General features: G+C 43.6%; 1 protein-coding gene across 9 annotated transcripts in view; it reads left to right on the forward strand.

The window, feature by feature from the left end:
* The first annotated feature begins 207 nt into the window (after window positions 1-207).
* The window catches only part of MGA (MAX dimerization protein MGA), a 61,023-nt gene continuing 33,238 nt past the window's right edge, over window positions 208-27,992 (forward strand). For 4 of the 9 annotated variants that reach the window (XR_005257042.1, XM_038137570.1, XM_038137576.1 and 1 more), the window contains exons 1-9: window positions 208-494; window positions 3,584-3,702; window positions 12,515-13,656; window positions 18,846-19,776; window positions 20,109-20,196; window positions 20,366-20,461; window positions 24,014-24,142; window positions 25,252-25,350; window positions 26,762-27,402. Coding sequence is in view for 8 of the 9 variants with exons in the window: in XM_038137570.1 (XP_037993498.1) it covers window positions 12,593-13,656; window positions 18,846-19,776; window positions 20,109-20,196; window positions 20,366-20,461; window positions 24,014-24,142; window positions 25,252-25,350; window positions 26,762-27,402 (3,048 nt within the window). In the remaining variant the exon portion in view is untranslated. Of the gene's footprint in view, window positions 495-1,499; window positions 1,616-3,583; window positions 3,745-7,864; window positions 7,983-12,514; window positions 13,657-18,845; window positions 19,777-20,108; window positions 20,197-20,365; window positions 20,462-24,013; window positions 24,143-25,251; window positions 25,351-26,761; window positions 27,403-27,992 lie in introns of those variants that run through there. The other 5 variants (XM_038137571.1, XM_038137572.1, XM_038137574.1 and 2 more) reach the window with 5 other exon arrangements.

Below are 27,992 nucleotides of genomic sequence, written 5' to 3' on the forward strand. Positions count from 1 at the left end.
AGGAGCGCACCCGCGGGGCCGGGGCTGAGGCCGGCGTGGCCGCGGGGACGCGCTCGGGGCGCGGCCGCCGCTCGGGAAGGGCGCTCACGCGGCGCGGCCACCGGAGGCGCTACCGCGCGGCCCCACGCGCGAGCGGCGTGTTATCCCTCGCGCACGGCCGGGGGAGGGGCGGGAAGGGCGTGGCCGGCGGCACCCTGGGAGCGGAACTGCGTCGGCGGGCGGCTCCGGCCAATCGGCGGCGCGCCGCTGGCGGGGCGTCGCGAGGCAGCTGCTCCGCGCGGCCGCCGCCGGTCCCCGGTGCCCCCGGCGCTCCGCCCGCGCGGCCGCGCTCCGGCACCGGCCTCGCGGGGCCGGGAAAAGAGCCGGGGGAAGGGGCAGGGAACGTGCGCAGCGCACGTGATCGACCGCGGCGGCCAATGAGGACGGCAGGAGGTCGCGCGTGGCGGGCGAGGGCCGCGTGGGCCGGGCGGTTGCCGGGCGGCGCGCGGAGTCAGGTAAGAGCCGTCCGCCCCCCCTTCCTCCTTGGAAGTTTGTCACTCGAGGTGGCGCGAGGCGTGCGCGCGTCACGTGAGCGCGGCGGCCGCCCAATCACGCGCGCGCTTGCCGCCTGCCCGCGCGCTGCCGCCGCGCCCGCGTTTGAGGCGAGGGGGTCGCGCGCGGGACGGGACCGGGACCGGCGGCCGCTCGCTCCCCTCGCGCGCCTCCCGCCGCTCCGTCCAGGGGTGCGAGCGGGCGCGACCCGGGGGCGCGGGCAGCGGCCGGCGGTCACCTGACCGGGGGGGTTGTTTAAAGGGACCGAGCGGCATCCGGGCGCTCCGGCCGGGAGGGGTCGGGTGAGGCCCGGCCCTGGGCAGCTGCCGCTGCTCTCTAAGTCATCGCGCTCCCTGGGACCGGTCCCCGGTGGGGGCGTGGCCGGCGCCACCTATGAGACAGGGCTTGGAGTGCTGGAGAGCCTTTCCCGGGAAGCGGCCCCGGTGCCCCCTGGGTGCCAGAGGCCGGCGGGCTGGGCGGGGCCGGAGCGGGGCCCCTCGGCCGGGGGCGGGGCGGCCCGCAGGCGGCGCGCGTGCGCCCCGGCACGTCGCGGGGGGCGGCCGCGGGGGCGCGCGGGGCCGCCATCGTTGGTGGCCCTTGGTACCGTCCTGTTTGGAACTGCTCGTACCGGGCTGATGAGTTTAGAAGGGAGTCGAAGCGCGAAGGCGGGCTCAGTGAGGAGCAGCTAGGCACGAGGGCTAGCGGCTGTTTCAGCAGCCCGGGGAGATGAGTGGCTTCCCATTATGTGGTTGGAGCATCTTGCCTGACTCACCCATTAAGATGTCAAATCTTGCACAGCCGTCACGCTGCCTTACTCCCGACGTGAACTGTGTGAGGGCATGGGCCGTCTGTAGTCGCACTTGATGGCATGGGCTAGAGCCCCGAAGATTTGAAGGTGCTGCAGACTGAAAACCGAGGGCGGTTTAAAGAAGAGGGGCAGGCTGAAGCTTTGGTTTTGTCGCTTGCAGGTGTTCTGCCCGATGCAGCTGCAGCACCCTTTCAGTGCCCTTGGGCACAGTGCCTTGTGAATCTTTACTGAGAACTGGAAAGGGAAATTGATTCTGCTTGAAAAGTGTTCCTGTAGGTGAGCATTTTTGTACATTTTTTTTGTACGGAAAACCTCCATATTTCTTAGGTTTGGTGGAGATGGGCAGCATTTGTTCCCTTCTGTATTTCATCTAACAGCAGATGGCTGTTAATCTCACCCATTGCTGGCACATTATTGGTGCAGACGCTGTTGTGCCTGCCATGGGGGAAAACGTGCAACTGGAGGAAACCACTTGTGAATAAACCTGTTTGGCTACCTTCCAGGAAAAAAAAAGGAAGTTCTTTCTCTTTGACTGTAGGCCACCTCTTCATTTATACACAAGTCCACTAGATGGTTTATTAAATTTGTGGTTGTTTTTAAAACCTGATTTCTTAAGAAATGGGAAGTCCAAGACATTTTCCTTACAAACACAATGAAATAGGTCTCTGCCTAGTGGAGTGAGAAAGAGCTCTTCTCTATCAGGAGGCTGTTGTCTGTTTGCTGTTTCACAGACAGCAGAGGATCTACACAAGATCCTCAGCCATGGCATGTGCACAGGGAGCAGTGCCATTAGCTGTGGCACCAGCAGGGCTTTCCTCTTGTCTTGTTCTTCCATAACTAAGGATGTGTTGTGCTGTGTTGGATTGCCTTTTTGTTAATCTTTCTTAAAACTGGGTAACCTTAGAGCAAAGAATCAAGTTTTGATGGTGAAGTTGCTCTTGTCTTTCCACACAAAGATGGAATGTGCTTTCACTGTTCGATTTTGGCTAGTTTTAGTTCCTGGGATAAATCCTTTGCTGAACTGGATAAGGAAGAAAGCAGTGAGAAGGATATGTGTGAGAAGGATGATGGTGTGTCATAAGAAGAAAGCAACCAGAAGAAAGCTCTTCTAATTTTTTTTTTTAAATCAAGCTCAGAACAGAAAGGCATTAGAGGAATGTGAACAGCATAAAAGAGAGAAAATTAATGGGAACTAGATAAAACCTATCTACAATAAAAATGCATTCTTTGTTCCAATCACAATCTTCAGGAAAAGCCAATTTGGAGAATGACAAGACTGTGACCCAGTTACTGTTAAACAAATACTTGTGATGTTGGAATTGTGCTGTTTTGCTAACTCTTATACAGTGCTTTCTGTTAATTTGGTGTGGTCTGCCTTACCGCAGGGTAAGTCAACAAACAGTAATGAAGAGAGATATAAACCTGGAACACATTGCCAATGGTCTGGACTTTAATTAGTGTCACTTTCTTTTTCACTCTTTCTTAAAAGGGGAGTACAGGTTCCTTGGCAGTCCTAACTTGCTGAGCCATTAGTGGCTCTGTAGCAATGAGTATTGCTATAAAATAGCTGGATGAGTGGGATAGTCCTGAGCTCAGGACTATCAGCCTTTTTTTTTAAATTTTTTTTCCTTCTATGATGTGGACAAGATCCCCAGCTGAAGATTCATGTATGTGATAAATGTTCCTCATGATGGCCATAAAGGGATTGAAATTCATCAAAATTGTGCTATTTCTGCTGATTATGTCTGGTTTCTGCCAGTGTTGCATGGCAAAAAGCATAAAACATTGCTTTATTGTTTTATTTTGTGATTTTTGGTAGTTGAAATAATAGTATGTTAAAAAATGCAGCATTCGTTGAGTGTATGAGTAATGGAATATCACTCACTGATGAAATATGGGAAGTAATGTAAAATACATTACCCTAAATATAACATGTTGTATACAAATAAAGAAAGAGAATTTATTATTAGTTAACTTCAGTTTTTTCCCCTGGCCTCTCACCAGGGGGTCATTCTTAACAGAAATCACAGAATCATTTAGGTTGGAAAAGACCTCTAAAATCATGGAATCCATGATTTTGACCCATCCTTTGACCCATCACCACCTGTCAACTAGACCATGGCACTGACTGCCACATCCAGTTGGGTGCGTTTCCATTTTGCAATCTTCTGTGTTTGGGAAGTGTTTCCCAAAAGTTCCAGTAACTCTTGAGAAATGTAAAATACTGTACATTGTATGTTGCAGGATTAATGCTGATTGACAGACTGCTGACTTCATGGGGAGCTGGAAGTTCGGACTCTGTGACATGGTATGGCTATTGGAGAGGGGAAGCAGGAGTTTCTCTCTTTCCTCCACCCTCCCAGGTATGTGCCTTGTTCCTCCAAAAGCAGCTGCTGCTCTTGCAGGTGTGTAGCTCTCAGTTGGTGAAACACTTTCTGAACTGCCACCTATTCATCCTGCCGTAGTCGGGACTCTGAGTGTGATGTGAATTTGGTTTTAGTATAAAGCGAGGATCTGGGCTGGAAGCTGGCAGTGCACAAGCTGTGTCAGACCTTTTGTGGGGATAAGTGCTTTCTGACTGCAGCTGTAGCATGTGTTTCTTCGTGTTTGCATCAGCAAAAAAAGCTAAAAAATGTTTTTAAAATGTCTGAAAAACATTTTTTTCCTGCAGCAGTCCATTTCTTTCAGTTTTTTTTTCTTAATCTCATTTTTCGTCTAGATTCTGCCACCACTTTTATCTTTCATCTTTTATCTTTTTGGCACTGAACTATATTTCTTCACTAAAGCTAAGAAAATAATTTAAGGTAGTTTCCTCTCAAAAATAACATGAGGTAAACTTTTCCTAAAGTAAATTTGGCCTGGTTCTTTTGCTTAAGGACAGAGGTCTTGAGCTGCTGTAGATGCTGCTAATTATTAGAGACCTCTATGTACAGCAAACATTAAGCTCTGGGAAACTACTACTGGTCTGGAGAAGGAGTGGGAGGCCAGTGGGGCTGGTTGTGACATAGAAAATGGGACTAGATACTTTTCTCTATGCAGTTTCATCCAGAATTTAGGTTGGATTAACAGAATTTCCTGTGGGTTTCTACTGTTAATCATTCTCCAAAGTGGCAAAACATTATCTAAAGAAATAATGTTTTTTTGTATTTTAACTCTTCTAGCATGAGCATTGCTCAACACTTCTGGCTGTAACATCACTAGGTTTTCAGCTTTTTAAATGCTTGTGGATTTTGGTTTTTTGGTTGGTGGTTGGTTTTTGCCTTTTTTTTTTCTTTTTTTTTATGTCCAAAACATGGGATTTTTGAGCCCAGTCGGGACTGTCTGGTGTAGTTAGTGGTAAACTTTAGACTGTTATAATAAACTGCTGACTGCTGCTGTGGTGTGTTACACTGGCACAGCTGGTTTTGATAGCTGTTGTTTCCAGGTAGTGAGTGTAGTTTCAGCTAGTGCTTGTTTTTAGCAAGTGAATTTAAGAGCTGAAAGCCTCCTTTATGCTCCAGTAGTGCTCCTGTAGTAGTGTCTTTCACACTATGCTGTGTGAGAGAAATGTCCTGTCATGTATCTACTTGTGTAGGAGCAATCTTTAGCAATCGGGATTGCTAACAAAAAATGTAATCGACACCTCTTGTGTGTTTTTCACAATTTGGCAAATGTTCTGTTTTGCTTAACTGTGTATAGTTAAATGTGTATATACTCTACGAGGTATGTTGTTCTCCCGCATATACATCTGTAGCAAAGCCTGGGACTTGTGACCCTGCAATTCCTGCTTTGCTACTGAATCTTTACCACAGGTTAAACATTAGAATGGCTGAAGAGCAGTTTGTTGCTGCAGCTCTAACAGTTACAGTTTCTTATTACTTGTAGCAGGTAGGCTTGAATGGGCGCTTTATAGTGCCATGTAGGCGTTTCTGAAAACAGGAGTGTGATTTACTCGGTGCTGAAATGCAGCTTGTAAAGGCTCTAGTTCATACCTTCAAGGGAATATGTCTGAAGGAAGCATTTGGGGGAAGAGTGTGTGTCTTGGTAGTGAACTTGAGCATTTCAAATATCTTATACTAGCCAGTAACGGGATGGTTGTAACTCCCTCTGATCAGGGATTCAGTAGGTGCGAGCCAGTTAAATTCTGTGCTGCCAATTCATGTTTAGCACAAACAAGTCCTTAAAATTGGTGTTCATAGTGATCTAAACGAGATGATGTTCTTTAGTCAGCACTGCTGTTTCTTGTCGGCTTTAAGCTGCTTAGAACTGGCTCACTTAATCTGGTGGGAGTCTGTAGTACTGCTGCGACTTCTACTGATGAATCTGTTCTCTTGATAAACCAGGGGTTCAGTTTTGGTGCCGGCAAGCATTCCTACCTGCCTCAGGTAAAACTGTAGCAAAATCTCTGGCAATGTCAACAGTCTCTGGTTTGTTTCTTTTATCAGGACCGGAACATGTGGCTTTTGGGCCATGAACATGGGGCACTGTCTGCTCTTTAGTTCTGTGTCTGTTCTCAGTTGTACGAATTACTCTCTTGCTGGAAAAAAACTCACTTATTTCTGTATTGTCATTGTTCCGAAGCAGACTGGTTAATACAAAATAGCATCTTTATCCTGTGGCCCTAAAACTCAATGGCTGCTCCACAGAATATGTGATGACTGTAGGTATAAAATGACTATGCCAGAAATTGGTGTAATTATTTCTGACTGGATTTGTTACAGGAAAAATACTATGCTGGATCCTACACCTTGAGGCTGTTGTAGCTCCATGCCCCAAATATGACCAGTAATAAGCTGAAAATATATTGTTGGTAGCTACAAGCCCATAGAGCACATGCACACATGACATTTACATGTAAACATGTCTGGCCAATGCCTGACCAATCAGGCAGACACACAGGTACAGGAGCACAGCAGAGACAGCCATATCCTGCTCCCTTCCCTATCTGAGCAGGAGGAAGTGATACACATACACATATATATCTCTGTGTCTGTGTGTATAAATATATATATATATCTACATATATATATATATGTGTGTGTGTGTGTGTGTATATATATAATATTTATATGTATGGTAGATACCCTTCAGCAGCAGAGTTTAGACACTGTTGGTTCCTGAATCCCAGTCTCCCTGGTTGCTGGCATGTGGACACAGCAGCTCCAGGCCACAGTGCTGTTCCCAGTGCTGGCACGTGCTCTGTCTCTCAGGGGGCTGAGACTGCCCTGCTTACGTGACATCCAACACTCCTCCGCCCACAAGACCCTGCCCATTAGAGACAGAGGTGTGCAGACAGGCACAGAGCTGGTGGCATTCCTCTGAGCCTCCATACAGACCCACCTGTATTAATGTTTTAATGCATGTTTGTCAAGTCTTTTAAAAATCTATTTTCTTTAGTTCTGTGCTTCTGAGATAATTTCCTATTGCATAAGCCTGTCTTGCCAAGAAACCTCCAAAGGGGTGCTGCCCTTCTGTAATGTTGCTCTTCTTCTGCCCATTTTCAAATAAGACAAAAACACCCTGACAGATTGAGCAGTCCTGACAGAGTTATAGTTTGCGGTAGGTAACAGTCAGTGCAAAATACAGGAGTATGGGTGAGCCTGGACCTTGGTGTCACCCTGCTAACTGATGTCTTTGCCTTCTAGCACCCTATGTATCTGTTTCATAGTGGATACAGTGTTGTAAAATAAATAACCCTAATGGATTAAGGGATGGATAGAGGGCTTCATGGAGGTGTTTTTGCCTGCAGCTGTGATGCATTTTGGTGTGAATTCCCTTAACGTTCAGCATTCTGTTTTAGTGGGCTTATTGTCAGAAGTGCCAGGTCTATAACATGTAATCGATTCCCTTGGTGTCTGTGAAGGCCTGCCAGGCCGGGCATGGGGCCGCAACTGCGCCGTGCCGCTCTGCGAGCGGGGGAGCTCTGTCGAGGCCGTGCAGAGCTGTCAGGCTGCGCTGAGCCTGGGCTGTCGCTATCAGCGCCCAGGGCCCGGCTCAGGGGGCGCGGTATGAGGGGTCTGTGTCTGCCCTCCCAGAGGCACGGCAGCTGCGGTGCTCAGAGTCTGAGCCGCGCTTTGGCCGGTCAGCGAGAACTTGCTCAGATGATAGCGCTGACTGCGTTGCTTCCTCAGCCGAGGGTTTCCGCGGCAGGTGGCCGGATCCTGCCGGCGGCAGCGCTGCCCAGTGTGGAGGGGCGCGGTGCGCGTTGCCGGCGCAGAGAGCGGCGCTCCCGTCCCGGAGGAGGCGGCCGCTGCCCTGGGCACGGGGATGGCAGGGCGGTGCCGCCCCGCTCGGCCCGCCGGGGGGCGCCGTGCGCCGCGGGCCTCGCGCGCACTCCTGGCGCGGAGGGAGGCGGAGCCGCGCGACCGGAGCCCCGGGCCCTTCGACGGCCGCCGGTGCGCGAACGATGCGCGCGCGCGCCCGTTCGAGAAGCTTCCCCGCGCGCGCGGCGCTGCGCGGGCCGGGCCGGGCCCGGCACCGGGCCCTGCGCTCGGCGCGGGCACGTGACGGGCAGGCGGGAGGGAGGGGGATGCCGGCCTGCTGTGCGCCTGCGCGCGTTGCGGCGCCATGACGTCAGCAGGGTGCGCACGCACGTTGTCCCCAGCTGGCGGACACACGGTCCGCGTGAGAAAGGAAGCGGGAGGCCGCGCGCGCTTCGCGCACGGTAACGACCGGGGAGCGGGGCCGCGCCGGGAGCGGTGGCCGCGTCGCGCGCGAACCCCGCGCTCCTCCGCGCGCGCCCTCCGCTCGCCGCCCGAACTGCGAAAATTGACACCAGGCGCGGGCACGAGGCGGCCGGGCCCGGGCCCGCCGGCCGCGCCCCGGCGGCCACGCGAGGCGCCGCTGCGCGCGGGCCGCCTCGGGAGCGCCGGCAGCGCGCAGCCCGCCGGGCAGAGCCGCGCCGGGTCCCGGCAAAGAGCGGCGCGGTTTCCCCACGTGCGCTCGTTCCGCTGCCCGCAGCCAACTGGCGCCGGCGGTCGTTCTGGCTCCCGCTGCTCCTGGGCGGTTGTCGCTCCCCGTCCCGAGGCTTCTGGCTGGGGTCCCTCCGGCGCGGCCGGGCAGCGGGGGGCGGGCGGGGGTGGAGGGCGTTCAAAGCGACAGGTGCTGCGCTCGGCCCGCAGCCGTGACGCCACCTGCCCGGGGCGGGGCCCCCGTCTCTCGCCGCCGTTCCCGGGGCGGCCCCTCCTGGTGCCCGCTCGGCCGGTCGGTGTTGAACGGCGGCGCGGCGCGCGCGGTGCCCGCTGCCATTGGGCGCGCGCCGTGGGGCTCCCGGCCGCAGCGCGCGGCGGGTGGTGGCGGGCGGGGCAGCCCCGGGGCTCGCGCGCCGCCGTTGCTCCACTTCCCACGGTGCCTCCCGGTGCCCGCCCGCCGCGGAGAGCCGTGCGCGGAGCCGCGTCCCGGTCGCCGCGTGGAGAATTGGGTTGTTTTGTTTATCTGAGAAGGACGCTTTCGCATCTGATTGTCGTCCTGCTTTTGGCGGGTCTTAGTGCGACTTCTGAGTGGTTTTGGCCGCTGCGCCCTGCTTGGTCGCTGCTTCTCGAATACAAGGTCTCTGTGTAGAGAGGGGAAATCTCTGACGCTGTTCAGAACTTCAGTTTCCACAAATACACGTGTTTCCCCTGAAATACTGGATTAGAGTCCATGTGGTATAAAAAACCAGCCTCCCGTGTGTTACCAAATGTAATAAAATATATGAAATTGTTTTCTGGTAACAGACTGTGCTAGTGCTGAAATAATGTAGATTTTGATTACTCCAATTGCCCATAATCACATTTTAACCACACACGTCTTAGGCTGACTTGATACTGTGTGTGGTGCTTGTGGTAGAAATAGCTACTGCAGTACACAACATAAGACCTTTGAGTGTTGAGAACAGAAACTGTTACTCTGTAGGTCTTTATATGCATAAAACATCCGCTGAATGCATGGTTGTTGAGCTTTTCTTGTGATTTTTTTTTTCTGGTATGTCTTAAGTAAGATAATTTAGTCAAATAAATTTAAAGGAATCAGGTAAATGTAAAGCTGCAGGCATTCTGCATACGTTAAACCAGATCTGAAACCACTTTGATGGTGTGTTTCCTTTATGAGCCAATACAGTTTTGGTGTATACTGCACGGCATTAATGTGAACTCACTTTCCAACTGTACGTTTGCTATACATATAAATGTGTTATATGTGTATATACAATGTAAGTTGGTGGAAAATCATGTAGAACTTATGTGGTTCCTTTTTCACCACTGTATATCTGAGATTTATTTCTATTCTGTTCTTATAGGTGAATATGAAAGTACTCATTTCTTGGGGATAACTTTTTGCATTGTTGGGACTTGGGGGTAATCTACTGAAAAAGCAGAGCAATATACTTAAATTCATTTTGTATCCTGGACTCTGTTAAGGAGTCCTCAGTGAGTAGGTGGTTATGGATATGTTTGTGGGGGAAGAATTTCCTCTGCAAAGTTAAACTGAAAACCAGACCTTGTAACTTCACAGGTACCAAAATCTGTGCAGAACAGTTTTGGTTTCTTTCCTCCAATTTAAGTTTTACATTAAGTTTTAGAGTGCAGTGTGTACGGGGTAGAAATGGATCTCTCATATTCCCTAGCTGTTAAGAACATTTATCATATAAATGATAAATGGGGTATAAATTGTCTCTTGAGCTTTGAGGTAGTTAGCCACATGTCTGTGACAGCTTGTTAGCACAGAGGGGTTTTTCCTCCTGCAGTACCCCAGTCATAACAAAATAAAGTTCTTATTAAATATCCAGTTCACTTAAAACTTGTGAATTAAGAGTTAATTCTCTTGAAAGAGATGTGGTTGATTTCCAACCCATAGAGTTATAGAATAGTTTTGGTTGGAAGGGACCTTAAGGGACACCTAGATCCAGCCTTCCTGCCATGGACAGGGACACTTTCTGCTAGACCAGGTTGCTAAAAAGCCATTCTCCAGCCTGGTGTTGAACACTTCCAGTGTTGAGGCATCCAGTTTCTCTGGATAACCTGTTGCAGTGCCTCACCACCCTTGTAGTAATTAATTTCTTCCTAATATCCAATCTAAATTTCTGTCTTTTATTTTGAAGCCATTTCCCCTTTTTCTATCGCTGCCTTTGTAAAGGTCACTCTCCAGATTTGTTGTAGGTCACCTTTAGGTACTGAAAGGCTGCAATTATTATGTCTCCTCAGAGCCTCTTCCAGGCTGAACAACCCCGACTCTCTCAGCCTTTCTTCACAGGAGAGGTGCTCTGTCCTTCTCAACATCTTTGTTGCCCCTTCTCTAGACTTGCTCCAAGGGGTCCGTGTCCTTCCTGTGCTGGAGACCCCAGAGCTGGATGCAGCACTCCAGGTGGGGTCTCACCAGAGCAGAGGGGCAGAATCCCATCCCTTGGCCTGCTGGCCACGGTGCTTTGGATGCAGCTATGCAAGTAGTCCTTCTCAGCAGGGCTACTCAATTTCTTCATCCCCCAGCCTGTGATTGATGCTGGGGGTTGCCCCATGTCAGGTGTATCACCTTGCAATTGGACTTGTCAAATCTCTCATCAAGCTTGTCCAGGTCCTTTTGGACATTCAGGCATGTTAGCTTCACTTATCTTGCCAGTATGGACCCATGAGGGACACCACTTGTCATGAATGTCCCCTGGGACTCAGAACTGTTGCTCACTACCCTCTGGATGGGACCACTGTACCAGTTTCTTACCCATGGAACAGACCACCCATCAGATCCATTGTTCTCCAATTTAGAGAGAGGGACTTTGAGGGGGACTTTTCAAAGGCTTTATGGAAGTCCAGATAGACAACATCAGTAACTCTTCCATTGTCCACCAATGCAGTCACTATTGTAGAAAGCCTCTGGGTTGGTCAAGCAGGACTTGTTCTTGTGGTGGCAAATCACCTTTGTCCTCCATGCACCTTAACATCACTTCTAGGAGGATCTGTTCCATGATCTTCCCAGCCACAGAGGTGAGGTTGACAGGTCGGTAGTTCCCAGAATACTTCTGTCTGCCCCTTTTTAAAAAATGGGTGCAGTATTTCCCTTTTCCAGTCACCTTGGGCTTTATCTGACTGCCACAACTTCTTGAATGTTAAGGAAAATGGCTTGGCACATCAGCCAACTCCCTCAGGACTCTTGGGTGCATCTCAGCTTCTAGCAGTGGTGATTAACTCTGGTCTCCAGCTCCCATCAACTAGATATTTGATAGAATAAGGATCAAAATACAAAATCTGGATGTGGAAATAGGATTTTTGTGTTACCAGAAGTGCGTGTTTTAAATTTTCACATATAAAAATACACAGGCTATTTGAAAAATGAAGTAGTTTGTGGTCTTTTGTTATGGTGTTGACATACTCCTTAACCTGGGAGGTAGACACACAGGAGTAGAATTGTGTATATACAGATAAAAGTAACTTCTGTAGTTCCCTAAACAGTGATTATGCTAATCATAACAGTACAAATGTTTTCTTGTTTGATTTAAATTATTTCCATAATTGAGAAGATAAAGGAAGCCAAGGCTGCCCAATGCTCCACATTCATCCATTTAATCTTAGCTGCATGGTCTTTTGGGGGTTAGTTTATGTCTTTTTCCAGAGCTTATCCATTTGAAGTATTTTGTCCCTTCTTTTTCTCTCTGCCCTTGACAGACAGTTAGAAATTGCTGGGGAGTGTAAGCAAAGAAATTCCAAACACACAAACTTTGACGTTTTTGATAAAGAAATTAAGAGAAATTGACTTTAACATTTCTTTTTTCTTTTCTCCTCTAAATTTTTGACAAGTTGTAGACCTCAGGGAAGTCTTTCTTTCTTTCTTTCTGGCAAGACCTTTATCTTTGTGTCAGAAATGTGCCATTTGCTCTCCTGAAAACTTATGCATGTTGTGCCTAATGTTGAGTGAATGATCTGCAGACTAGAGGGAGTGTCTGAACAAAGTGCTTAGAAATACCAAGCAAAGCAAGGAGTTCTGTTGGGGCAAACGCTCTATGAAAAAGCAATTTAAAGGTGTCATAGCCCCCATGTCTATAAGGTCAAAATTGTATACACAACATGCAACCTTGATTTGTTACACCCTGATTGTGCTCTGTTCTATAGTACTGCTTATCTTTTAAATTCATAATGTGGAGAGCTATTGCAAAAAGGGTGTCTCATGCTACTTAATTACTTTCTTAGACTGTATTGGAATAATTTTAACTGTGTTTTCCGTTTCTTCCAGAATGGTGAACACACACAGAAGATTATCAGAACTCTGTAGAATTTGCATTTGGTTTGAGAGCTTGTGAAAGTGCTCATCATGGAGAAACAGCAGATTGTCTTGGCTAGCCGGGATGGTGGGACTGTGTCTGGTGCAGCACCTGCTTTCTTTGTCATCTTGAAACAGCAGCAGGGAAATGGAAAAGCTGACCAAGGAATCCTAGTAGCAAACCGTGATGCTTGTGCTCTCGCCAGCAGTGTATCAACTCCAGTCAAACCCAGAGTCAAGACCTGCCTCCCGGCTGACTGTGTCTCAGGGGGCATCACTGTCACCCTAGATAACAACAACATGTGGAATGAATTCTACCATCGCAACACAGAGATGATCCTGACGAAGCAGGGGAGGCGGATGTTTCCGTACTGCCGCTACTGGATCACAGGGCTGAATTCCAGTCAGAAGTACATCCTAGTCATGGACATATCCCCCGTGGACAACCACCGATACAAATGGAATGGCCGTTGGTGGGAGCCCAGTGGGAAGGCAGAGCCACATGTTCTGGGACGAGTGTTTATTCATCCAGAATCCCCTTCCACTGGCCAGTTCTGGATGCACCAGCCAGTATCCTTCTACAAACTTAAACTTACCAACAACACCCTGGACCAGGAGGGTCACATAATCCTGCATTCTATGCACCGATATCTGCCACGGCTTCACTTGGTGCCTGCAAACAAAGCCACAGAAGTCATTCAGCTGAATGGCCCTGATGTCCATACATTCACCTTTCCACAGACAGAGTTCTTTGCCGTTACAGCCTACCAGAACATCCAGATTACCCAGCTGAAAATAGATTACAATCCTTTTGCTAAAGGATTCAGAGATGATGGGCCGAATAGTCGGCCTCAGCGTGATGTGAAACACAACAACAACTTAGAATTGAAAGGAGGTGATGTTTTTGGCACTCGTGGCATTTGTGGTCGCCCTGCTGAAGTTGATGCATTAGATGTGCATCAGAGAAGTTTAGATTCTTCATTCATTAGTCAAAATCCATCAGACACTGAGCTGGATAAAGAGTCCTTTAATGCTGAAGGAGACTTCTTGGGTCTCCTGGACAGTGACCTGCCTTCAGGTGTTATGCCAAAGCTAAAACAAGAAGTCTCTGAAAGGTGGGTTAACGCTGCATTTTCAGTACAACCGCTGGTTAAGTGGGATGTTTTGTAAATAAATAACAGGATGCTCAGTGTAGAGGTTTTCAGCTAAAGGTTGCATGTCCTGAAATGGCAGAACAGTTAATATTACTAAAAGCTTTTCTTTGCTCAGTCATGGTATCACTGTTGACTTTCTAAGGTGTCTGGGGAATGCAGGAGTTCAGTATTATTTTCTGTGTTGCTTTAGTTCCCATTGTTGAGAAGCATTGAAGGATTTCTCTTAACTCTCTTGGCATTTTAGAAGGCTAAAGTAATTTTTCCAGCATTTTAGGCAGAGCATATTGCAATCATCAGAACACTGCCTTTGCTTTTAGGGTAGCTCACCACATTGACATGCTGTCTGTCTATAGCTTCAGTTTTCATTAGTGAAAGTAATGGTGTGTGAGTATTTAGGTTGCATATGTGTAGGGATGGCTGCAAGGCAGTTGTAATTGGCAGCAAGCCACTGTTTTGTCAATAAGTGCTTGGTGTGAATTCTTTTCTTCCACAGAGAAGTGTGAGGTAGCCTGCCTGTTGGTAGTCAGCTGCCTCATATTTGCTCTGAGGTAAGGGAAGTACTTCAGAACAACTTGGTTTTTCTAAAGCAAGCCTGGCAAAACCTATTGTTTTACTGCACTTTTACTTAGTTTTGAAATCCAAGCAATAGCATGGAGCAGACTTAGTGAATAGTTAATGTCCATGTAGAGATACTTTGAATGCAAAGAAATTATTTTAAAAATCATAGAGATTTCTTTTCTGCCGTGTTGGTTCATGTCAGTTTGTTAATACCAGGCTTAATCTGCCAAAGATTTAGTGACTAAAGCAACCTTTGTGGACCAGTACACAAGAAAATTATTTAACTGCAGGGTATCAGGATGATGTTAATGGTGAAATTGGAGGTCAGTTCTTATTGGAGAAAAGTTATATTTATGATGTAGTTATACAAAGGCTGTATTACTGTATAACTGCAGTGTGTTTTAGAGAGGATAGAGGTTTCCTCTGTTTTTTTGTCTTGCAAGGAGGACCTCTTTGCCTTTTGAGTAACTGAAAAACTTCAAATTACAAAGTTATTCATACTTTGACACTTTATTGAATTTATTTGTAGAAATTCTTAAGAGTACTAGAATTGTTTGGAGATTTAAAGTGCCCAAACCTTTCTTTTGCAGTATTTTCATGTGTCATTCTGTTAGAAAAAAGGTCTTCTAGACTTACTTTAGTCTCAAAAAACGCTGTTCTAACCCAGCTTAAATACTGAAAATACCCCGATTACAGAAAAGATGGGCTTTTTTTAGCTCCTAAGGGCATAGAGAAAAGTTTAGATAACTTTGCATGTTAAAAGTAAAACCCAGAAAATAATTATTGACAACTTTATTTTGCTTTCATAGTGATATTCATTTGCCTGGAGAGGGTAACTGAAGCAGATTTAGTTGAGAACTGTGTATTCCCAAGGAATAAAAAACATTTTAAGGACTCAGGGACATTCCTTAAAAATAGGTGATGCAAATTGGCAGATTTAATTTCTTTCAGTCCAGAGCATTTTAGAGTCCTCTGGTTTTGCCTCCAAGGCGGCTGATCCCTGAAATATGCTAAAATCTGTGCAGACTGGAAAAAACTGCAAAATTTTTGTTGTCTGGCTTGGAAGGACCTGTCATTGATGAACTCTAGAACTACTTTCAAGCATTGGCCAGCTTTTTGTTATGTTTTTGTAATCTGTGTGAAAAAGTCAAATTCTTTACTTGGAAAGAGAAAATTGATCTTATCCAAGAAATGGCAAAACTATCTTTGTAAGGGCTGGAGGTTTTCAGAACATTCGTTCTCCTCCTTTCTTTTGATCTGTTCACAGTGTTTTCATGCCATACAGTTGAGTTTAGAAGTATGTCAGCTTCCAAGGACAGCACTGAGAGTGTGGCATTTTTCTTAATCAATTAATATTTACAAATTAATGAAGACTGGGAAGTTGTGGGTTTTTTTTTTGTTTGCTTGGGGTTTTTTGTTGTGTTGTATTTTGGGGGGGGGTGGTTTTTTTCCAGTGGGTTTTGTTTGTTTGTTTGTTTGTTTTGAGTTTTTTGTTTTTGTGGTGGGCAAGCTCTTAGCAGGTAGTACTTGATAGCAGCTATCTTGCTGTTAGGCAGGGTAGTGATTTCTGCTGAGCTTAGATTTGAGGAGCAAGTTGGGAAGTGCTGCCTCTCAGATAATCAATCCTCTGCAAAAGAAGTGGAGTTCCTAATGCTGTTGAGGGTGATACTTCCCACCCATACTCAATTCTTCTGACATTTTTGATAATAGAATCATGTAAGAGCTTGCTTATATACCTAAGAGTAATTTTAATCCTGAGTTTTTAGACGGCTTCAGAGATAAAAGATAGTTTTCTTTATCCAAGGAACTGTGTGGGTTTTTTCCTTCTGCTTCTGTGGCTTCTGCTTCTTAGGCCTGTGGCCTAAACTGTATGTTTAGTTTAATTAGGTGTGCTGTAAAGAAAAAAGTATTTGGCTTGTGGATACTTCAGTAGAAATGCTTATCCCTGGATGTACTCAGATGTTTAGGCCATGGAACAAACAAACTTTACTAATTCTTAAGTCTTACAGGCTTATGTACTCCTCTTCCTTTCCAAGGTCTTGTGAATTTCCTCCTTCAAAAAAAAAAAAAAATTGTGGGATTTTTAATGCTCCATTAGTCTTGTTATTCTAATTTAGTTGTCTTGTGTTTAGTCTTGATAGTTTGAATTTTTTTCCTTTCTTGCCTTTCTTTTGGGGGAGAAAGGCAAGTGATTATCCTTCAAACATCTGCCATAGATTGCTAGATTAATTCCACAAGAAATCAGATTCCCCCTCCAACTCTGTATTTTAAAATGATGTGCCAAAAAAAAAATTATATATCTTGGTACTTTCGAAAAATAAGTAGCTTAATGGTTTTTAATCTGGAAAAAGCCAAAAAGGCAGTCTCTGCTTTTGTTGTTATATTGCAAGGGTGCCAAATACATTCCTTGGGCTATAAGAAAGCTGGTTTAAATATGCACTGTTCCATATCAGGTAAAGAAACAGCTAGTTAAGACACCATTTCATTCACCATTTTTACCTAATCTTGGATTGTAGGTTTTGAGAGGACAAACTTCCTTGATTCATCTTCCCATCGTTAGAGGAAGAGAAGTTTCTGTGACTACTTAGGTTGCATGTAACTTCAGAAACTAAGGCCAGATGAAGTTGCTTCAGTGCTTAAAAGCATTTTTTTTTATTCTTAGAGAAGTTGGTTATTGCATCAAAATTTTTAAACAGGATTTTGTGCAAATCCTTTATCTTCTCATGCATATACATGCATGGGTCATACCTTACTCTTGTCACCACCTGGCTTATGGTTGCATTATCCAGAGTAAAACAATATTTGGGTCTAGAAGTTTCTGTTTTACAGCAGGGCTTTTTAGTTCCAGATCCCAAATAGAATCAAATAGAAATTCTGGCCTCCAAGTTTTTTGCCTCTTGATTTTCAAGAATTTTAAAGTAGCAGAGCAGATGCAGAGCAGATGAGTCTTAATAATATTTACTTTAATTGTGGATGAGCTGTGCTGAATCAACCTCTTAGCTTGGTATTGTGGCAGGATTTTCAGCTGCCAGTGATTTACGAGTAGTCTGTCTTTTCATTTTTTTCACAGTAACTCACTGACCCAGAAGGGCTTTTTAATCTTACATTTCACATTATTAATTACATGCAAGTTAGAAAATTGCTAATAGAAAGCACATTGTCTGGAGAAAACAGTAGACAAAACAGGACTGGTATTCCAGTTTCCTGCTGCCTTCTGTTCCCTCAGGAGTCATGCTTTTGCTTTAAGCTTAATGCTCGTTAGTGTCCTTATGAGTTGCAACAAATTTTCTAGGTAGTTTCACTTTAGAATTTCATTTGTAAATGTCTACATTTGTATCTTGACTGTCAGCTCCCTGTTTTAATTCTGCAGTGTTTCTTCATGAAGGGAATACTCCCAGCTCCATGTTGTGATTCTTGTGTGTCCCAGCTCTTCTTCCTGAAATATGTCCTCAGTCTACACAAGAAGGAAGCAGCTTCTTCCTCCACTTCTTTTTCCCTTTCTCAGTCCCAGCTGTGGGTTCAGCTGGGCTTAGCACTTCTTTAAAGGGGTAGGGATGGGTGATACTAATGATAAAACACATATACTTGCAGTATATATAAAGCAATATTTACTCTCTATATGATATATTAGTACTACAATTATATTAGATTTTACTTGAAATTGTTGTCATTAACACATAATTTTACTTTTAATAACAGTTCAATCACACAAAGTTGACAATAATAATTTAATATAATTAAATTATACATCGTGTATAATATAATAGGTATAAAATATTATTGGAATTCTATGTGATTCGTTGAGTAAATAAGTTCAGACTTTTTTTTCTGAGTTTTATTCTGGGTATGAGTTTCTGGCTGCATATATTAGCATTTTTTTCTTATGACAAGGAGCCAGGTTCTGATACACTAAAGAAAACTGGTTACTGTAGTAGCTCTTTTGACTGATGTGTCTGGCCCTCAAAGAAGCCCATTATGAGCTGCCATAGTCTTCAGTATCTAATGCGTGGTATTTTGAATTCTGGTTAAGTTAAGATTCAGACCTAGTGGAAATGCAGCAGAATTCAGTAGGATATTAGTATTCTCTAAGTGTTCAAACAACAGTTGAATTTAGGAATTGTCTGTATATGGCTTCAAGGTGCATTAATTAAAATTTTTGGGCTTTAGGGGGTCACTTGGCTTCTTACTTTTCAAGTACAATGGCTTTAGTGTCTTTACGAGATACACAGCAAACTCAGGCCACTTCTGAGCATTTCAAATATGACAGCTTAGCATGAGTTCATGTTGAGTAAGAGAGGAAAAAGTGTAAATGTCACCCTGATATTAGTAGGGAAGGAAGTTGTGCTGCTGCCTTCAGATAAGAAGTTGAATTGTTCTTAATGATGGCAATTTCTTGGGGTTTCTTGAGTACTTCTGAAAATGTAAGCTTGTAAATGACAGCTTATTTAGGAGACTTATGTCTGGGAGCATTTTAGAGGCTTTTTGCAATATAACCATGAATTATGGGAGGTGGTGCAATTTTGGTAAAGGAGATTTGATAAAATAAAAATCTTATGGTTTATTTTGGTTTTGTCCCCTCTCTCCCACCCCAGTCCCATTACTAGCAGTTACGAAAGCAATTCCCGTGTGGCATCTCCATTGGACCCAAATGGACAATTTAATGTAGTCATTAAAGAGGAGCCAGTAGATGACTATGACTACGAGTCAAATATTTGTACACAAGGAGTAACTGTGAAACAGGAAGACACAGATGAAGAAACTGATGAATATTCCAACACTGATGATGATGATCCCGTTGTACAAAAACACCTAATGAGACGCCGTGAAACAGATGGAACTGATGGAGAATTCACATCTAGGAAGCGTATGCTAACCAGTCCTTCAGGTGTTGCCAAAGCAAAAATGTTAAAACTGGATAGTGGTAAGATGCCTGTGGTCTATTTGGAGCCGTGTACAGTCACAAAGAGCACAGTGAAGATATCTGAGCTGCCGCAGACCATGCTTTCCTCTTGCAAGAAGGATAAATCCCCTTTGAGTGCAATCCTGGATTGCTTGCCCGTGTGTTTCGAAAATCACAAGGACTCTAGCTCAGGCACAGTCACTGGGCCTGAGGAGTTAGTTATGAAGAAAGAATCTCCTGGAAGTCAAATGTCACAGAAATACTGTTCAATCCGAGAGGCCCAGTGGGCTCTATCCAAATTACCTGATTTTAATCTCAGGGACTCAGTAAGTTGTGACTTTCAGGATAAAGAGATCTGTGGCAGAAAAAGGCCTGGCATACTGAAGAACTCTGTGTCCCTCAAAGGCTCTGGTAACAATCAAAGCACCTTATCATCAGTTACAAATAAAAGAGGAAGGCCCCGGAAACTGAAAATTTCCAAGGCTGGTCGACCACCTAAAGGTATAGGGAAAAATGTGGTAGCCAGCAAGAACACTTCTCTGGGGCCTGGGAATATCCTTCCAGATGTTAAACCGGACCTTGAAGATGTTGATGGTGTTCTTTTTGTGTCCTTTGCCTCAAAGGTAAAACCTCATTGTTGTGGAGTAAAATTCAAAAACTTTGTAAAGCCTTTGTGCTTACAACTGAAGATATATTTTCTTTTAAACTGAGTTTAGGGTTTTGTGACCTCTTTCCAAATCTGTTCTTATTTTGACCCTGTGTTATTCATAACATGGTGTAACTTCTTGCAGCTTAGGGAAAAGTAGAGGGATCTAGAGTTCTGTATAAAGGAATGCATGCTTGTTTATGAAACAGTTCTCATGTTTTGAATAATTTTGTGATATTTGATGTGGCCTACTTTGCATCTAAGTGTTTTGAGGTATCTTAACTTACTCAAGGCTCTTCATGTGTGTAGGAAGCTCTTGACATTAACACGGTTGACAGAGCTGGTGGAGAAGAGTCACAAAATCTTCAGGCTCCCCTGTTGACTACAAGTGATCCAGGTACATTTTTCTTCTTTTTTTTTTTTTTTTTTTTTTTTTTTTTTTTTTTTTTGGTGAGTGACTCTTTCCTGCAATAAGGGAATTTGTAAAGACACACTGAAAAATTAATAATTGGGTCAGGTTTTTTGCATGGCAAATGTTTTTATATGTTCTCTTATTTTTTGAGTAGATTGTCAAGCAAGAATACAAGTATTGGAAAAGGAGTTGATGGAAGAGCTGAAGACCTTGAGGCATAAACAAGTAATACATCCTAGCCTTCAGGAAGGTAAGTGATCATGTACATACTGATAAGCCTGATTGATCATTACACTCAGTCATACTCAGCTGATAATTTCCTACTGGTGCCAATACTGTGTATGTCGGATATGGCTGGGACCTGGCTTCTCATCTGCACACATTTTTGTTGCAAACTAGGAAATGTGAAAGTGGCAAAAGGCGACTCCTGAATCTCCAGCAGGAGAGCAGGAGTCTGCATGTTATGTGCCTCTTGCAGAAGCTGCTGAGCCTTTTGATGGTACCTGTTTTGTAATGACCTAAACCTGGTTGAAAGCAGTTAGAGTTGGTTTTACTCCTTCATAAAAGTAGGCATTTCTTGGTGATTAGAAGAGCTAGAGATCCAGCAACACTTAACCAAGACTACAACTACTGTGATTTGAGTCCTTATTTCTGTGTGTCCCTATTCATCCAGTTCACTAGCCATGTTAAAGGGCCAAGCAAGGTATTTGTAGTTTGTGATCTTCTGTTTATATGCAATGTTAGTTATCCTGAGACAGATGGAGGAAAGTCAAGGATCCACAGAGTGGAACTTCATGTTCTCTCTTCCAATGATGCTGAAAGACATCAGTAATAGTATTCCTGTCACATTAACACAGGCATCAGAGCAGGTGATGAAACTTCTGATACACATGGAAACATTGTACTTCACGCTGCTGAGGTTGTGGCCCTGAATGTTTCAAACACATAACTGTAATGCTGTAGGGACTGAGTCTCCAAATACTGATCTAGGCTCTGATATGAGCTGTTCTGGGCCCTCACAGAGCTTCTGTGGTGAAGAACATTGGATTGTCTTGAATGTTTTATGCATGGTGTATGATGAGAGCTAGCAATGTTAAGCCACTTTAGGATTTTATTGTGGCTCTCCTAGATGTTACCTTTACCTAAAAAAAGTATAAAATGACAGTGTGTTGCCAACCATGTGGTACATTGGCAACTACAACATTACAAAGGCTGTTTTATCAATGAGATGATCCTGCAACTGGGAACATGTACAAGCCACATGCTTTTTCTCCAGCTGAAGTGTGAGGTGCCTTCTGAAGCCCTTTGAGCAGTTCACAGATACTATGAAATGGACAAGAAATGTCAAGCATTAGGCTAAGAAAAAGACATCTGAAGAATTTTTATTTTCTGGAATGGTTATGACCATCATTTCCAATGTTGGATGGTAATCTGCTGTACCTGTTAAATAGTGAAATTGCAGTTCAGCAATGATGGAAATGAACCACAGCTTCTAATTTTTAGAGGGAAAAGAAGACACAGGAAAACTGTGTGCACCAAGAACATTACTACAGTAGATGCAATCTGATTGGGCTGTGAAGTGAATTACAATATGAATACTCTTGTTGTTAGACTTCAGCTGCTGCAAATGAACAGGGAATCAGACTTTCTGCAGATTGCCTTCATCTTTCAAATAATTACAGATCTCTTGCCTTGCAGACTTGAGATGCTGCAAGGAATAGACATAGCAGTTTTGATGTTAACTCTGGTTTTGATTCTCAACAGAGTAGTTGAGAAGTTTAAGATTCTATTTGAGATTCAGTGATGAAATGTTGGAGCTGTACCTGAACCCTACAGTTGCTCTTGATTTGTGAAGTTAATAACAGGGTGATGGAGGCTGTCTAGATTTTAGAGGCACCAGAATTGCAGGAAAATGCTTCAGAAAGAAGCGAATCCAACTTAAGTGTGTTAAGAGGAGAGCTCCTGCTGGAGTACTGCAATGCTATGGGATGCTTCTTTTATCTGAGCTAATTTGGATCCCTGACTATATTCTTGAAAATTGAAGGCACTGTTGTCATGTTACATATTTCAGGTTAATCAGCTGCAGCTGATGGAGATGAGATCGTTCTTTTAGTTCTTCATTGCTACTGTTTGCTTACAGCCACTGAAATTTAGCAATGCTTTGGAAATGATAGAAATTTTAAAAAGTGATTGTTCACCTGTAGTGTGTAGGGATGTCTTTATTGAAATAATACTTAACTGTTACCATTTGTTCTCCTCGGGCTGCCTGCAGTCATTCCATGTTGCACTTCTTGGGCTCATCCTCTTGGGTTTTGATTTGGGTGTTTTTTACTTTGTGGTCCTCAACTGAAAAAATTGATTTTGTGCATGTGTGATGTTCTTATTTTTGTTTGAGTGTAAAACAAAGATAGGCTTGTTTTTGCAGGTGGCAGAAAGGAGAGTAAAGAAAAATAAACTCTGTACTCTATCCATTTTATTTGAATATTAAAAAAAAGAGATGGATGGCATCTTGACACTTGTCAGTCGACATTTTTATACAAAACACCAGACTGACTTGCTTTTTAAGTTTTCCCTATGTAGAAATGAAAATTACATCTCAGTAGACTGCCTGTGATAACAGTATCTGTTTAAATAACCATGCCTGAGATTTGTTTCATGTCAATTGTTTTCAGGCTGCTGGTAATCTGGTCACTGTGTTTCCACTTGTGAACATAAATGTGTACGGCCACCACAAGGTTTCTGCTGTATGTGCAAATATGACTTTGTTTCTTGAGCCTTGTCAAGCCGTACATTCTCAGTTTCAAGATGCATACATTTAATGTATTCATTTCAAACTTGTGGGCAGCTGGAGCAGCATTTGAAAGTTTCTATAGCTAAAAGTCAAAATAGAGGTTCTCAGCTCCCAGCTGTGAGCTGAATTTTATTGACAGTGGTTTCTTGAGTTCAGTGATACAATATTTCCTGAAAAGGTACAGTATCAGTTTTCCTAGCTTTTACTTTTCTTATCACTTCTGTATCTATATTTTTTCTGCAATTGACACAATTAGCTTTTACTACCAAGTAAATCTTTCAATTTGAGTATTGGGGGTTGTTAATGAAGGAACGTGTTGATGCTGCCACAAATGCTTCAGTGCCTTTAACAACACAGTTAGTTTCTTTATAGCCATTTTCCCCATGTCAGGAGCAGATGAGTCCTGAAATCTCTGTCTAAATCATATCATAACAGTCAAACACACACACATTCTTCGGGGCTAAAATGTGGTTTCTTGTCTCTTATTGCTGGTTGAAGCTGATGTATGTGTGATATATGTTCTTGCTCAAGTTTAGCTCAGTACAAAAGGGGATGTGTAAGTTCTGCTGGCAGGCTTGGTAACTTAGGGATATGAAATATCAGTCAGCTGGGTTGGGTTCAGAGAGTGACTCTAACCTTCAAAGATGTAAATGGGTCAGATTTATTCAGAAAAACAGACAGAGGGTTTTATTATGAGATTTATTACAACACTGGCACAGTGGTTAATAGATTTCTGTGAAAACTTCAGTAGCAGTCAAAAAAAGGATGAAAAGTAATTCAGTTTTTCTCTCAAATTCCCATTGTGTAAAATGCTCTTTAATTTGTACCTGCTATAAATCCAATGTAAGTAACTGTTATGGCACTAATGCTTTTTTTCACGTCTCTTAAAATGGTGGGGAAGTGCTAGAAAAGCCCATGGTCACTGAATGGTTTATCTTTTAGTGAATATCTTGATTTTATTTTGCCTAACATCTTGCTTCCCTGACATTTACTGTTACTTGTTGCTTGTAGTGGGACTGAAGTTGAATTCTGTGGACCCAACAATGAGCATTGACTTGAAATATTTGGGTGTGCAACTTCCTCTTTCCTACTCAAATTACTCTCTGTGGAGCTATCCAGGTACCAACCCCAATTCTCCAGGTGGGTGGAATATGAATTTGCTGTAATCTCAAGTGTCGCCTTTTTTATTATCAATGAGAAGGAGAGAATGGCTATTTAGTTCAACTTGGTATCTAAAGAGATGAAAATGATACTAAAATGACAAAATAGGAGAACTTCCGTAGATCATTTTGTGGTTACTGGGCAAGGAGTCAGGAGTAATTGTGGTTGGATTATTTTGAGGGTTCCTGTTTTGTGATGGTTGTGATCCAGTAATAGTATCTGTCTATTTTATACTGACCTCTCAAATTGCTCAGGAAAAGATGAAGCAATCTGAATTTGTCTGATACTGCTCACATACCAGACAAAAAAAAAGTTGTCTTTCACAGAGCTGAGTATCAGAATTTTCCAGAAAAAGGCCTTGAGATATGCCACATGGGGGCTACCCTGTAACTTCATGATAATTATTTACTACAGAAGTTGTGACTGATTGTTCTTTTTAAAATTTGCTTGGTATCCAAACAAGTGCATTTCTCATACTGTGAATCATACTGTGACTATGCTTCTCATACTCTTGGTAGGTACTGTTTTCATAGTGAACTGGATGGACAAAATGTAGCTTACCTTATATGCTTACCGTCTGCTTAACTGTTTCTCCCACTGTAATATTCTGATTACTTATGGTTTTCTTAATCTACTGCTTTTTTAAATGAAATTTCTGCAGGTGTTCTAAAAGTCATTGACACAACTGAGGGGAGAGAATCAAATTATTCTTCTTGCTGAGTGAGGCTACAGTATGAGCTCAAAACCTGTCTCTTCCATTTTAGCCTACTAATTAGTTGATTGGCCCATTAGACTTTTGGAGCCAACTGCTTTTGCTCAATGCCAAGGAGGCTAAAACAGAAAATAAAGGAAACACTTTTTGTGTGGGATTGTAGATGCCTGGCCATAGGAACAGAACTCTACAGGAAGCTTGGCCTTCTTGTTAAGTAGTCTGTATTTAAAAAAAAAATAGGAAAAATTAAGTTTCTTCAAACCTTTTGATTTTGCTACTGTTCACCTATCCCTGAGAAGGAATAAGCAGAATTTGCTAAGACACTGATGCAATTAAACTTGGTTCATAAACTGAGGCTAGCTTTCTTCTTTTCCAGATACTGGATTTTCTTTTGTTTCCAGGACAGGAAAGACAAATGATTTCACAAAAATCAAAGGCTGGCGAGGGAAGCTTCATGGTGCTTCTAGAAATGAAGGTAAAAAAAAGTAAAAAGAGAGAGATCAACGTACATACTTCCAACATGTGGCCATTTTCCTGACCTTTCACAGACCTTGCTATTTGGTATATGTGTCTGTCTTAATGAGAGATGTATTTTTTTATACTGAGACTGTTATGATTATTAAAGAATTTTTTACTACTGGTTCCATAGTCAGAATGGAGATTAATGAGGGAAGAGAGAAACTTTCAGTAAAATAACGTGTTCTGTTCTACATAGAAGACTTGAATGAAGATCAAAGCTTTAATAGTTTTGGTTTTGTTTTTGAGTTTTGAGTTCATATGGAAGTATGGTAATTCCAGAGTTCTGTTGCCTCAGGGACCCTAATGAGCCTTAGTAATTTTCATTTATATTGGTGTATTTTTACTCCAGTTACAGCAGGGATTCCTCACCTATTTGATTACTTTGCCATACCTCAAAGGGATTGTTGAAAATTTGTCAGTATTTTACTTTAGATTAAATGTTTTTATTGTACCTTCTGGACTTCTTTATGTATCTGGAATATTCCAGATACGTTGTGCTATACCAGGTAGGCCAGGTGTTTAAGACATATAAAGTAAGAATAGAAGCAGAGAAGGCTTGTAGTGTTTCTGTGAATGAATGCTGGGGGGTCTGGCTAAGCTGGAATTCATTTTCTCCACAGCAGCTCTCACAGTGCTGTGCTGTGCACTGGCAGCTGGAAAGGTGTTGGTAACACTCCAGTGTTGGGGCTGCTGCTGAGCAGTGCTCGCAAGGCACCAAGGCTGCCTCTCAACATTCCCCCCTCAGCAGTAGCCAGTGGGTGGACATGATCTTGAGAGAGGACATAGAACAGCTGACCCAAACTGACCGAAGGGATATTCCATACTGGATGTCTGCTCAGCAGTAAAATCTTAAGAGATGGAGAAGGAGGGAGGGCACTTGTTACTTACGATGTTTGTCTTCTGGAGCAGAACTTCTACTTGTTCTGAAGCCCTGCCTCCTGAGAAGTGCCTGTACATCACCTGCTGGTGGGACATAGAGAATAAATCTTTTATTTCCCTTTGCTTCCACATACAGCCTTTGCTTTTACTTTATTAAACTTCCTTTATAAACTTCCTTTGGCCCGTGAGGTTTTTTGCAGCTTGCTTTTAACCGCCCCCATTCTGCTGAGAAGGTGAGCAATAGAGTGGCTTAGCGGGCGCCTGGAGTCCAGCCAAGGCAAGCCCACCACAAATACATTTGTAAGATCTGCACAAAAACAGTTGTGCGTCTGCTGGTCGTATTTCTGAATGGATTATATTTGGTGTGCCTACATTATAGCCTATTCTTGTGGAAGAGTGCATTTTTTAGAGATGTATTTACCTATCCTACTGTGTTTAATTATTATAAAATTTAACTCCAGGAGTTAAAGTACTCTCCATTTATTTAGGTGGCAGTTCAGAAGGTTCATTGAAGAATCGCTCAGCGTTCTGTAGTGACAAGCTGGATGAATACCTGGAAAATGAAGGGAAATTGATGGAAACAAGTATGGGATTCTCCTCTAACACTCCCACTTCTCCTGTGGTATATCAGCTTCCCACTAAGAGCACTAGCTATGTTCGAACACTTGACAGTGTTTTAAAGAAGCAGTCCACTGTAATTCCATCAACATCTTACACATTGAAGCCTGTTCCTCCATCATCTACCTCTAGGAAAACAAAGACTCAAACCAGACAGACATCTACAAACAGAGTAAAATCATCTTACAAACCTATTTTGCCTTCGCCTTTTCCTCCAAAGCAGAAACAGAACTCATCAGTGTCAGGGGAAAAGTCTGCTAAGTCTGCTAGCAGTTTGAGTAACCAAGCAGATGGTTTTGTGCTGCCAACTGTGGATGAAAATACGGTTCCAAAACAGATCAGTTTGCGTCAAGCACCACAGCATCACCAAGCACCTCGTCCACCAGGTTTGTCTAAATCTCAAGTGAAGTTAATGGACTTGGAAGACTGTGCTCTCTGGGATGGGAAACCACGGACCTATATTACAGAAGAGAGAGCAGACATCTCTTTGGTAACCCTGCTTACAGCTCAGGTACATCTGTAATCTGTAACATCTGTTTCTTTCTTTTCTGTACTGTTGCTTTTCTTCATCTACCCACTTACATAGCGATGCAGAAGAATAAGACTGAAGCTTCTAAGGATCCTGATAAAGCATGAGATTCCTTTGTGGTGTGTCTTTGCAGTGAAACTTAAAGAGCGCTGACTTAGCAGTATGAGAAAAAACTAATTGTGATAATAGCGTATTGATACAAATTGTTATTAATTTGAATTGTTCAAAAGTCTCCCCATTGAAATTTGAGTGGAAACAATTCTTATTCAGTAACTGCATTTCCTTGCTATTTTCATTTTGATGTTTTCAGTTGAGCTAACTGCAAGAAAATCCTGGTCATGTAATCTGGTTGTCCCATGATAAATTTTGCTTTTTTCACATCCTGCTTATTACCAGGATGGTTTTGCTGTATCCAGTTGCTTCTCAAAAGCCTTCAAATCAAAACTCTGTTTTGTGGAGTTTTCTGGGTTTTTGTGGTATAGAGGACAAGTTTTTGTATGTAAGCAATGTAGCTCGAAGGGTTTTCTAAATGAACTTCGAGCAGCAATTTTGCATATGCTTTGATTACATTT

The sequence above is a fragment of the Motacilla alba genome, chromosome 5, assembly GCF_015832195.1.
Source record: "Motacilla alba alba isolate MOTALB_02 chromosome 5, Motacilla_alba_V1.0_pri, whole genome shotgun sequence".
NCBI classification, from domain to species: Eukaryota; Metazoa; Chordata; class Aves; order Passeriformes; family Motacillidae; genus Motacilla; species Motacilla alba.